Source organism: Perognathus longimembris, chromosome 1 (assembly GCF_023159225.1).
Source record: "Perognathus longimembris pacificus isolate PPM17 chromosome 1, ASM2315922v1, whole genome shotgun sequence".
NCBI classification, from domain to species: domain Eukaryota; kingdom Metazoa; phylum Chordata; class Mammalia; order Rodentia; family Heteromyidae; genus Perognathus; species Perognathus longimembris.
The window spans coordinates 69386534-69398946 of record NC_063161.1 but is presented as its reverse complement, the minus strand read 5'-3'; the positions used below and the strand labels follow the sequence as shown (position 1 = coordinate 69398946).

At 50.3% G+C, this 12413-nt stretch overlaps 1 protein-coding gene across 2 annotated transcripts in view; it reads left to right on the top strand.

Annotated features, from left to right (window-relative positions):
* Positions 1-12413, top strand: part of Smurf1 (SMAD specific E3 ubiquitin protein ligase 1) — a 73951-nt gene that overhangs the window by 57576 nt on the left and 3962 nt on the right. For both annotated transcript variants that reach the window (XM_048367665.1, XM_048367660.1), the window contains exons 2-12: positions 1421-1459; positions 2355-2463; positions 4587-4720; positions 5063-5128; positions 5966-6041; positions 8068-8309; positions 8648-8732; positions 9362-9508; positions 9924-10122; positions 10386-10489; positions 12176-12290. In XM_048367665.1, coding sequence (XP_048223622.1) covers positions 1421-1459; positions 2355-2463; positions 4587-4720; positions 5063-5128; positions 5966-6041; positions 8068-8309; positions 8648-8732; positions 9362-9508; positions 9924-10122; positions 10386-10489; positions 12176-12290 — 1316 coding nt within the window. The remainder of the gene's footprint in view (positions 1-1420; positions 1460-2354; positions 2464-4586; positions 4721-5062; positions 5129-5965; positions 6042-8067; positions 8310-8647; positions 8733-9361; positions 9509-9923; positions 10123-10385; positions 10490-12175; positions 12291-12413) is intronic.

Here is a 12413-nt window from a genome sequence, read left to right as displayed (position 1 = left end):
CACTCAGTATTGTAAAGAGGTCAGAATTCCTCTCTCGGGTTCATGAAGTCATCTTTTCTGACGCTTACTCAAAATGATCCTCCAGTATAATGAAAGGAATAGGCATGCACAAGGGGAAAAGGGACAGCAGCCGACAGTGAGATTGATTGAACATGCCGTAAACCTGTGTGGGGATCAGCAGTGAAACTTCCCTCTATACAAGCTAGTAAAAATAAATAAAAGGAAACAAAGGCGTGTACAAGACTAGCAGTCCTTAGAGAAGCAACTAAAAACAAAACAATAAAAAAATCTGTCAACTGGCAATAATGAAAACTTTCCCAACTGGCATGAGATTCAACTGATTCAAAGACTGAATAGCAGAACCTTTTCCCGAAGGCAGTTGGCCAGTATCTCTCATTCTGAGATCAGACTTTCCATGTTGCTTGAACAAATCAAAGGTATCTATCTTCTTCTTCTTTTTTTAATGCCAGTCCTGGGGCTTGAACTCAGGGCCTGAGCACTGTCCCTGGCTTCTTTTTGCTCAAGGCTAGCACTCTACCACTAGAGCCACAGCACCACTTCCAGCTTTTTCTATCTATGTGGTGCTGAGGAATAGAACCCAGGGCTTCATGTATACGAGGCAAGCACTCTACCACTAGGCCATATTCCCAGCCCAGATAATGCCATCTTATATGTAGAAAATAAAGGCATCCAGAAAAGAAGTATTAGAGCTAATAAGTTGAATTTAAGCTTATAAGGTACAAGATGTATATATAAAAACTGAGGTCTTTGTAGACCATCAATGGACAGTCTGAAGGTAAAATTAAGAAAACTCCTCCAACATATTTTTTGGTTGTCAGTACTGTGACTGGAACTTAGAGCCTCACACTCATTGCTTGGTTGGCATTCTACCACTTGAGACACAGCCCCACTTCTGGATTTTGATAGGTAATTGGAGATAAGAGTATCCTGGGCTTTCTCCTTAGGCTGGCTTTGAACTGTGATCTTCAGATCTCAGCCTCCTAAATAGCTAGGATTATAGACATGAACCACTAGCATCTAGCTAATAATTCTATTTGTAATAACACACAAAAATGATTACTCACTAAAACACCAAAATGCTCTTGTTAGCAGTTGCAATAAAAAGAAATACTTTGTACAGGTTGTAGGTATTTGTTTTTCATGTGCTCCTATGTAGTCAAAGGACATATTGATAAATCCATCTCTGTGTGTTAAGATTTAAACTAAAGCATTTTATATTTGCAGTAGTTGGTCCTGTTTGAGAAACCACATTTTAGATCAGAACTGACTTTTTGTTCTTGGGATACTAAATTTAGAAGAGAAATCATTGGCAGAGAATTGTTGCAATCCTTTCCCCCCATAGCTGTGGTGAAAATCTTGTCTATAAATGTTAACCCTAGTATTTTTTGTTTGTTTTTAGTATTGTGTGCCAAGAACCTTGCAAAGAAAGACTTTTTCAGTAAGTAAACATTTTTTTTTTAATTTCCGAAATCTTAAAAACTCCATTGAGTCTCCTAAAAGTCTCCATCTTCCAGCTGACTTGGACCACACCAGGACTCCCTAGAGTTAATTCTTCACTCCTCAGACCTGCCTTTCCTCCCCAACCAGCCACCCCTCTCCTACAGGCCCACCCCCATGGGCCTTCAGCCACACCCACTTCCCTGGGTCACTGCTTCTGCTGCTAGAGCCTCTGCATGCAAACTCACAGGACACATTTTTCTCTAAAACATCTGCTTTGACTAAAACCATAAATCTAGTTTTACAAACAGAATCTCATTTTCAAAGTACTGTAATTAAAGGAACTGTAAAAACAAGTAGAGAATATTTTTCTAAAGGAAAATATCACTCTTTAAGGTAAGAACTTCACCTGCGTTTAACCACATGAAGTCAGGGCCAGCAGCTCAGTCCTTCACACTAGTTGATCCCCCCAGAGCTCCTGGCTTTGTCAGGATTATTCCCACTCCAGGCAAGTGTCTGGGAAGCTCCCACTCGGCCACCTGTTTGCGGGATTCCTGCTCTGCCTGTGTGTAAGAACTCAGGGAGTTAGGACTCGGTTCAGGTCTGCTTCCATAGGCCAGATCGATCAGCACTGAGTAGGGTTTCTAGGAGCAGTGACTTGAGGGCACACACACACTTTTTCTCCATGTAATTGGCCCTGCTACTGTTAGTAAGCTCATCAAGAGATGGATGAAGCCTATTTTTATAGTTGCCTTTACTGTAAGAGTGAAGCCTACAGGTGTCCCCTAGAAAGCTGAACTATGCACCTCCCTTGCTTTACTTTTCTGCCACATGATCTCCAACCTGGACCACTAGTCCCCTGGTCTCACCAGGCATCTCCATCCTCTCTCCTTCAGGACTCCCTGACCCCTTCGCTAAGATTGTCGTGGATGGCTCTGGGCAGTGCCACTCGACCGACACTGTGAAAAACACATTGGACCCAAAGTGGAGCCAGCACTACGACCTGTGAGTTGAACATCCTGCCAACTATTTGGGGGGAGCTGGAAGCGGGTGTGGAGTGTTGAAGGAGAAGCATTTTACAAAGAAAGAAAAGTGATGGATTACAAACTTTTATTGAAAACAAAGCAGATGGCAAGCTTGGCTTGGGGGGACCCAGCCTGTAATCCTAGCTGCTCAGGAAGCAGAGATGGGAAAATTGAAAGTCTGAAGCCAGTGTGCATAACTTAAAATTTTAACAAGAGCCAGGCCCAGTGCCAATGTCACACCTGTAATCCCAGCTACTCAGGAGACTGAGATCTGAGGATTGTGGTTTGAAGTCAGCCTGGGTAGGAAAGCCCATGAGGCTCTTATCTCCAGTTAACCAGCAAAACCCAAAAGTGGAGCTGTGGCTCAAATGGTAATGTTAGCCTTGAATGAAAAAGCTCGGGGCAGGAATGTGGCTTAGCGGCAGAGTGTTTGCCTAGCATTCATGAAGCTCTCTGTTCAAGTCCTCAGTACCACATAAACAGAAAAAGCTGGAAGTAGCATTGTGGCTCAAGTGGTAAAGTACTAGCCTTGAGTAAAAGAAGCTCAAGGACAGTGCCCAGGCCCTGAGTTCAAGCCCCAGGACTGGCAGGAAAAAAGAAAGCTTAGGACAGTGCCCAGGCCCTGAGTACAAGCCCCATAGTACTAGCACAAGCATATTTGTATGTGCACACACATACACACACACAAGGCTGAGGATGTAGTTCAGTGGTCAAGCATTTGCCTAAGAGGCCCTGGGGTCAATCCCCAGTCTAGAAGAAAAATATGTATGGACAAGTGAATACATATTGCTTGATCTTACTGTTTGTGTACTTGGAAATTTTTGCCTTTGACATTCTCATAGATGTTTCTGTTGGCATGTGTCATGACATTCCCATACATGCACATAATGTGCTTTGATTGATTGTATTCATGCCTCCATTTCTCTTTCTGATTCCCCATCTCCATCCCCCTTCTTCCCCATCCACCTCCTTTACTTATTTATTTTGGGATTTTTCTTCCTAACTTAACTGAACTCAAACTTCCTTCCCCTAGCCATTTGGCAGAAAGAAGGGCTGAAATTCATGTCTCTGACATGCTGTTTTTTCAGTGAAATCACAAACTTTATTGTAGTTTTTATAAAACTACATTATAATGACATGTATTTAGGTTGATTGTGTGTGTGTGTGTGTGTGTGTGTGTGTGTGTGTGTGTGTGTATGTATGTGTTTGTGGTAGTGGTGTTTGAATTCCTGGCCTCCAGTTTACCAGGCAAGTGTTCTACCATTTGAGCCACAGACCCTATCCCTTTTTATTTTAATCCCGCCCCTCCCCCACATAGGGTCTTGTTCTTCTACCCAGGCCAGTTTTGAACTGTGAGCCTCCTAACTCTATCTCTAGCACTAAGCTAGGATTACAGGTAAGCACTGCCCCACTCAGCTTGTTTTCCAGATAGGGTCTTGTGAACTTGCCTGAGCTGTCCTCCAACCATCCTCCTCCCATCTCTACCTCCTGATTGTTTTCTTAATGTTCTTTCAGTACAGAAGTACTTTCTATAGGTGAAACACAGTTTTGCCTAGTCAAACATACCTAAGTTCAGCAACAACCAAACAATACTGTATATTCTGTCAAAAAGAGTGGATTGTACTTTGAAGACCATACTTCATAGGCCACCTTACTTTCATAGGCAGGCTGACAAAGTTTTGTCAAATAACACGGTGGGGCTATTGATTGTATTCTGAGATTTCCTTTCAGTGACATGGAAGGCCCAGAAATGGCTTGGAACGTGGCTGCCATTTCTTGTCCTGCCAGTTTCCTGAGTAGCTGCATGTGGGTTGGTGTGCTTGAGACGGAGCTATGCATTTCTAAGGAGTCTCTTGTTGCAACTTGATCAGGGGCAGCAGCATGGATGTCACTGCCATGTGCAAGTTCTAGAATGTAGTAAACCTCAACCTCGGCCTTTCCCAAGTGACTGGAGTGCCAGGGCTGTGTCTCTTGACCCCACGTTCCTTGGGAGACACACAGCCAGCATTATTTTGCACCACTTCTTAAGTCGCGGGATGGACTTCAAGGAGATAGTTCTAACTCGGAGTTGTGAGTTTGACATGATTTGCATGTTTTGTGCAGATACGTTGGGAAAACGGATTCTATAACCATCAGCGTGTGGAACCACAAGAAGATTCACAAGAAGCAGGGAGCAGGCTTCCTGGGCTGTGTGAGGCTGCTTTCCAACGCCATCAGCAGATTGAAAGACACTGGCTGTAAGAAGCAGCGCTGCCCCTCCCTCTCAGCACAGCTGCACAGTGTGCAGGCATCTCCCTAGTGCGCTCTCGCTCTTTTATTCTCTCTCTTTCTTTAGTGTTGGTGCTTGGGCTTGAACTCAGAACCTGGAAGCTAGCTGTCCCTTAGCTTTTTCATTCAAGGCTGGTACTGTACTACTTGAGCCATAGCACCACTTCCAGCTTTTTACTAGTTAATCAGATTGGCGCCTGGCTTTGTAGTTCTCCTTTTGTTTTGTCTTGGATCTGAATGCTGATTGCCGAATCCCTGCCTCCCCCCCAGAGCCCTCCCCTTGGGTTACATTTTGCATTGTTTGTTTGCAGACCAGCGTTTGGATCTGTGCAAACTAAATCCCTCGGATTCTGATGCAGTCCGTGGCCAAATAGTGGGTAAGAATCTTCTCATCTGTATGAAGGCTGCTCTCACAGAACCTGACTCACTCTCCAGCCTTCTCTTCTCCAGTGTGCTTTATCCTTTGAGCAGGGGGAGTTCATAAGATTCCACTGCAGAGGGGCTCAGGCGAATGGGCGGTGGTAAGCACAGTGGCCCCTGTGCTGGAGTGGGGCAGGTTCCTTGGGCACCTGCATCATGTACAGACAAGACCATCTGTAACGAAGTCTCAGCCCTGTGTGAGTCAGGGTTACAGTGTTGGCTAAAGGGATTCTTAGGATAGGGCTGCCCCATCATGCCATTGCTGACCCCGTCAGGGTTGGAGGGGAATGCAGGGCACTGGAGGAAACGTCCCATGGCAGCTCCAGGTTAATGCTGTCACTGGCCAGAAGCAAAGGCATGGTGTGAACCCATCCTGAAAGTGATGATAATAAAGAGGGCCCTACTTTCTTCCATCTGAGCCTCACTCTTCCTTGTGGAGGGGTGTGGGGGGGGGGGTGTACAAGGACCAACTTTATGAATGTCTCTGCTCATCAGAGCATAAACATTAGTCTGATCTTGACTTCTGGACACGCAAGTGCTGTATGACCTTATGAAACTTGGGCACAGCTTCTTAAGGCATCGGCGCCTTGAAGAAACTCAGTACAGCCTTGTGCTGCTTTCTGGAGAGCATGAGAAATGTGGCACCTTTTCAGGGCTTCTCCAAGTGGTGGTATTGCGCAGCAGTGGGAAGACCGGGGAGCATGCGTGGATGTGTGTCTTTTGTGTGATTCTGCACAGAAGCAAGAGCTGTCACAGCCCTGAATGCTAATGCGCACCCTCACGTTCTCTTTTAGTCAGTTTACAGACGCGAGACCGAATAGGCACCGGAGGGTCGGTGGTGGACTGCAGGGGATTGCTAGAAAATGAAGGGTACGTATGACCATGGCTTACGGCGCTGACCCCAGCTCCTTAGGTGTTCTCTGCTCCTTAGGCTCATGGCCTATGGGACATGAGTGTCCCATTTTGTGTCCCACCTTGTGTCATGGTGTGCATTCACAGGCTTCCGGAGAAAATTGCTCCAGCCTATGTACTTAAAGGATCCGACTTAGGCCTCTCCAGCCAGAGCTGTGACAGTTTAGCCAGATATGTGGTACATGCCTGTAATCCTAGTACACTAGAGGCTGAGGTAGTAGGGTCACATGTTTGGGGCCAGCCTGGACAGCACAGTGAGATCCTGTCTTTCTCCACCTCCAGTGGAGTTTGAGCATCAGTAAGAATATTTAAAATCCATTGAGGGGCGGGGCTAAGACATGAATTAGGCACTCTCAGTTTTGCCATCCTTCGTGATTGCTATCAACGTCCCCAAAGACAGATGGCCTGGCATTTATGCCACTCTAGCTACTGAGTAGGGCAGACAGCCCAATGTCTTCAGTGCCCTACGAGAAGATGGAGAGTCCAAAGGAGAGACAGAGGACCTAGATCAGTAAGGAGAAACAAGACCTGCACCACATGCCAGGCATGGGCTTGAGATCGGCATGTCAGAGATGCCTGGACAAGTTTGAACACAGACGAGGACCTGACAATCTCCTTTCAGAGTGGAACCCACTGCCATTGGCATAGAAGAGAGAGTGTGGGCTCTTCTGGGCACAGTGGGGTCGGGTGCTGCACTGCCCCAACATGGCTATAACTGGTATCAGGGGCCAGGAAGACTCATTGCTCTAGTCTCTCAATTTCTGTATGTATTTGAACAATTTCAGTATCAGAGAAGTTTTTTCTTAAGCAATTGCTTAATAAGAGATTTAAAAAAAGCCCATGAAAGTCTTCAAAATTGCTAAGGGAGCAAAGATTTATGTTTAAAAAGTCCTTAGCGTCATTGTGGCCTGTTCTGTAGCCTGGAATTCCATTATAGAGTGAAGTAGTGGAGTACTTTTTTTTTTTTTTTTTTTTTGCCAGTTCTGAGGCTTGAACTCAGGGCCTGGGCACTGTCCCTGGCTTCTTTTTTGCTCAAGGCTAGCACTCTACCTCTTGAGCCACAGCCACTTCTGGCCTTTTCTGTTTATGTGGTGCAGATGAATCGAACCCAGGGCTTCATGCATGCAAGGCAAGCACTTTACCCCTAAGCCACATTCCCAGCCCTGGGTTTAATTTTAAATCAAGAAAAATGAAATATTTTACAAACCTCTTCATAGTGCAAGGTTGATAGTGTTGTTTTTATGTTGTTGTTGTTGTTGTTGTTTTGTGGGAGGGGGGGTGCCAGTCTTGGGGCCTGAACTCAGGGCCTGGAGTCTATCCCTGAATTTTTTTGCTCAAGGCTAGAGCTCTGCCACTTGAGTCAAAGCTCCACTTAAAGCTTTTTGTGGTTAACTGGAGATGAGTGTCATGAACTTTCATTCCCGAGGCTGGCTTTGAGCCTTGATCCTCAGATCTCCATCTCCTGAGTGGCAGGTGTGAGCCACCATGCCAGGCCAGGTTTGGTGCTTTTCTCCAGTGTTGGGTCGCACCCAGGGCCTTACATTTGCTAGACAGGTGCTCTTACACTTGAGCTACATTCACACTCAGCTCCTTTTTGCTTCAGTTATTTTTTAGATGAGATCCTCCTGTTTTCCCAGGCTGGCTTTGGATTTTCATCCCCGCACCCATGCCTCCTGCTTAGATTACAGATGTGCACCATTTTGCCTGACTGTTGGAGATGGAGTCGCCCTCATTTTTTGCCCAGGCTAGCCTCAAATAGTGGGCCTCCTGGTCTGTTTCAGAAAGTTGGGCAATGCTGTTGGTCTTTCCCTAGGTGGCCCCTGGCTGCGCTCTGGCCACCTGCCTCTCTATCTTTTTCTTTCATTAAAGCACTTGAACACCCAACAGTTGAAGAAGACTTGAGTGTGCATGCTGGCGTGTGGGGGGTCTGAGTGTTCTAGGATGTGCCCACAGGTTCCCATGCCCACTGCACCGTATGTTCCAGAACCGTGTATGAAGACTTGGGGCCTGGAAGGCCGCTGAGCGGCCTCATGGAGGAGCCGGCCCCGTACACGGATGGCACTGGAGCGGCGGCGGGCGGCGGGAACTGCAGGTTTGCGGAATCCCCGAGTCAAGATCAGAGACTGCAGATGCAGCGGCTGCGGAATCCCGAGGTGCGCGGGTCACTGCAGACACCCCAGAACCGACCGCACGGCCACCAGTCACCAGATCTGCCAGAAGGCTACGGTGAGACATGGCACCTGCCCTGCACTGGGGTCCATGGGAAGACCCGAAGCTGGGAGTGGGTGGTTGCCAGCAGGTGCCACAAGCTCTCAGTGAGGAACACCACGTTAGGCCACAGAGGAGCCAGAGGGCGGGCAGCTCTGAGGCCTGTGGTGACCTGTGCCACATAAGGCCACCATTTTCTGGGGAGCTGGTGGAGGTGGAGGAGGGCCAGCGCCACCCCCTGGGGCAAACACTCTGAGCATGTGGTGAAGACACCTGGAGATCTCCTCCCCTCATACCAGGAAGAGGAAAACAACCTGCACCACTGACCTTGTCTCCCTTCCCCCACCCTCCTGCAGAACAGAGAACAACGGTTCAGGGCCAAGTGTACTTCTTACACACGCAGACTGGAGTCAGCACGTGGCACGACCCCAGAATACCAAGGTAGACCAGTGGCCGCATCCCACGCAGTCCCTACCTGCCCTCCTGCAGGGGCCTCCTTCCCCCACACAGCTCCCCCACCCCGCTCCCACGCGTAGCCCCGGCTCCCACTGCAGCACCCCAGCGACTCTGGGGAGATGAAGCTTTTCCATTCCAGGTCCTCCAGTGAAGTCTCTCTACCTGTTTTCCCTCTGTCCTTGTCTTCCTCCGAATAGCATTGCTACCTGCTGAGTAATGCTCAAATGAGCATTATTGCTTGGAACTTGCTCACGTGACAGTGAGCTCCCGTTTGGTTTCCAGGTCTGGGGGTGACTGGCGGTCTGTGTGCGGATATTTTGGGGTACTCATGGCAGCGCCTGGTGTAGCTCTGCTCCAGTTCGACCGTGGGCCCCGGGGCCGCCGGTGGAGCCGGGTGGAGCCAGGACAAGCTCTGTGAGCTGCCTCCCCTCCACCTGCAGAGCAGGGCGGGCCGGCTCTGCCTGACCAGGCCTCTGTTGGGGTGCTGCCTGGCTTGGGCGGCCGTGAGGTGGTGTCAGGCCCGCGCCTGGTAGTGAAGCCCAGGGTCTGGTGCCGGGGCTTGGGGCACACCGCTCGGCTTTCGGTGGTCAGCGTGTGCCCTCTGATGTTGGCAGAGACCTTAACAGTGTGAACTGTGATGAGCTTGGACCGCTGCCGCCAGGCTGGGAAGTCCGGAGCACTGTGTCGGGGAGAATATACTTTGTAGATCATAATAACCGCACGACTCAGTTTACAGACCCCCGGCTGCACCACATCATGAGGTGAGGCACCGCGCACCCGTTCCCGCTGGAGTGAGTGACCCACCCCCACATCCGCCCCCAGCCCCGCACGCACGCGTGCTCCTGCGGTCATGGGGAGCTATCCCGCGAGCAAGTTGCCCCCACCACGAGGCGCCGGTCACACAGTGAGCATGCGCCACCTGGGGGCATTGCCTCCTAAGGCCAGCCGGCATGTGTGTCCTGGCTGCCGCCTTCTTGCTCACTTGCAGAAGCGGGTCCTCCTCCCTGGCTATGCAGCACCTTCTAGAAGAGCCTGGGCCTGCTGTGGCTCCTGTACGGTGCTGCGGCCACTGGCGTCCAGCGGCCCTTGGGGCGGGCGGCCGGGTTGCAGTGCCCCCTGGGGAGGCAGCTGTGCGGCCCTGCATGGCGCCGAGCGTGACGGGCTGCTCCCCCGCAGCCACCAGTGCCAGCTGAAGGAGCCCAGCCAGCCGCCGCCGTTGCCCAGCGAGGGCTCCCTGGAGGAGGAGGAGCTGCCAGCACAGCGCTACGAGCGCGACCTGGTGCAGAAGCTGAAGGCGCTGCGCCACGAGCTGTCGCTGCAGCAGCCCCAGGCCGGACACTGCCGCATTGAGGTCTCCCGCGAGGAGATATTCGAGGTGTGTGGCGGGAGGCCCGGAGAACCTAGGGCGTGCCGGGGGTTCCCCGCCTCCTGGTCCTGGGTCCCAGCAGGGCTGCCCGTGGGTGAGCCGCCCCGCCCCACCCTGGATGCCGTGGGAGGGGAGGGAAGGTTCCTGAGATCAGGGACAGGACAGATGCACACCAGCATGGAAGTTTTATTTCACACACCCAGCCCCACGTCGGGGCGCAGTGGTTTGTGAGTGTGCGCATGTGTGTCTCTGAAGTTTGGCTCGCATTGCAGGAGTCTTACCGGCAGATCATGAAGATGCGGCCCAAAGACCTGAAGAAGCGGCTTATGGTGAAGTTCCGCGGGGAGGAGGGCTTGGACTACGGTGGCGTGGCCAGGTGAGAGGCCTGTCTGCCATAGGCCCACATTTGCCCTGGCTTTCTCTGGGTCATGTCCACGCACGCAGCAGCCCCGGGCGTGGGAGGTCCTGGACATCACCCCCTCAACTCTCCTGCTCCCATCTCACCATGAGCGAGGGGGGCCGAGGGGCTGGCAGTAGCTGGTAGCTAGTTGTGTTGTGCTGAAGGACTTTTGTGCAGTGGTGAAGGTTTGGTCAATATAATTCAAGGAAAGGATTTTACACTATTTTATAGAATAAAATAACACCATCCAGGGGCAAGAGGCTCACCCCTAAAACTCCAATGAACTACCAAAAAGCCAGAAGTAGACCTGTAGCTCAAGTAGTACAATGCCAGCTTTAAGCAAGCTCAGGAACAGCACCTTGGTCTTGAGTTCAAGTCTAGGGACAGCACACACACAGCTGACAGCTGGCGAATGGGGCATCCAGTGCTCTGCTTGGGAAATGGGTGTTTTTCTCCTCCTGTTCTCCATTCTCCCTTCTGCCTCTTAAAACCCTGTCATCTAAGGGCTGGAAATATGGCTTAGTGGTAGAGTGCTTGCCTTACATGTATGAAGTCCGTGGGTTCGATTCCTCAGCACCGAATAAACAGAAAAGGCCAGAAGTGGCGCTGTGACTCAAGTGGTAGAGTGCTAGCCTTGAACAAAAAGAGGCCAGGGACAGTGCTCAGGCCCTGAGTTCAAGCTCCAGGACTGACAATAAAATAAAATAAAATCCTGTCATCTAAAACACCACTTTCTTGTCATCAGTGTTGGTTAGCATTCTTCCCTGTAACTCAAGTCTGCCATCTCAGCCTTTATTATAACAGTAATAATTTATTTTGTTGAACCAGTTTTGTTTTGTCCAGGGGTTTTGTTCTTTCCATTTGCAGGACGGGGTTTTGAACTAAGCAAGTGTCCCCCCTCTGAGCTATGCCTCTGACCCTCTTCTTCTTCTGTCTCAATCAGGCCTGGTCTCTCTCATCAGCTCAAATATCCTCCAGAAGTTACTTCCCCTTTTCACCCTTAAGACGTGTGCATGTGTAAGTGACACACGTACCCACTGAACACATGCACCTGTTGATACTAGGACTTGAACTCAGAGCCTCATGCTCTTGCTTGGCCTTTTTTCTTATGGCTGATGTTCTACCACTTGAGCAAAGCTCCACTCCTGACTTCTTGCTGGTTAAACGTTGCTGTTGTATTTCTTTCATCTCCTCTCACCCTACTTTCTAGGGGGCACACTCCACTTGTCTCCTAGTGCTGCAGGGATTTTTGGCCCTGCTCCCCCCTTTTCATTCAGCAGCTCACACTGCTGGGCAGGTGCTCTACACCTTGAACCATACTCCAGGCCTTTGTGCCTTAGTTATTTCTCAGATAGGGCCCCGTGCTTTCCCTGGACTGGACTGGACTGAGGAGGTATAGGGGAGCGCCCCCCCCCACTCCCCTGGGCCCTGGACTGCCCCCTATGCCTTGAGCACTGTGGAGTGCAGTTTCTTTTCCCGTGATTTGTCACGATCCACTGTTGTGTGTCATCCGCAGCAGATCTGCCCGACTGAGGGACAGAGTTGGCTTGTGTGAAGCGCATGGTGCCTGCCAGGCTGCACACATTGCGCGTGTGCCTTGAGTAGTGGCTGGCTTCCTGCTGGTGGGGCCTGGACTACAGGGTCACTATGCTGCTCTTTCAGGGAGTGGCTGTACTTGCTATGCCATGAAATGCTGAACCCCTACTACGGCCTCTTCCAGTACTCCACAGACAACATCTACATGCTGCAGATCAACCCCGATTCCGCCATCAACCCGGTGTGTGCTGCCCGCCCGACCTCAGGGGCCCTGTCCTCACCCAGTGATTGCCAGCACCCTCGCTACGCGAGCCCTGGTGCCTTATAACATTCTTAGCAATTTTCTGAGATGATTTGCATTCAA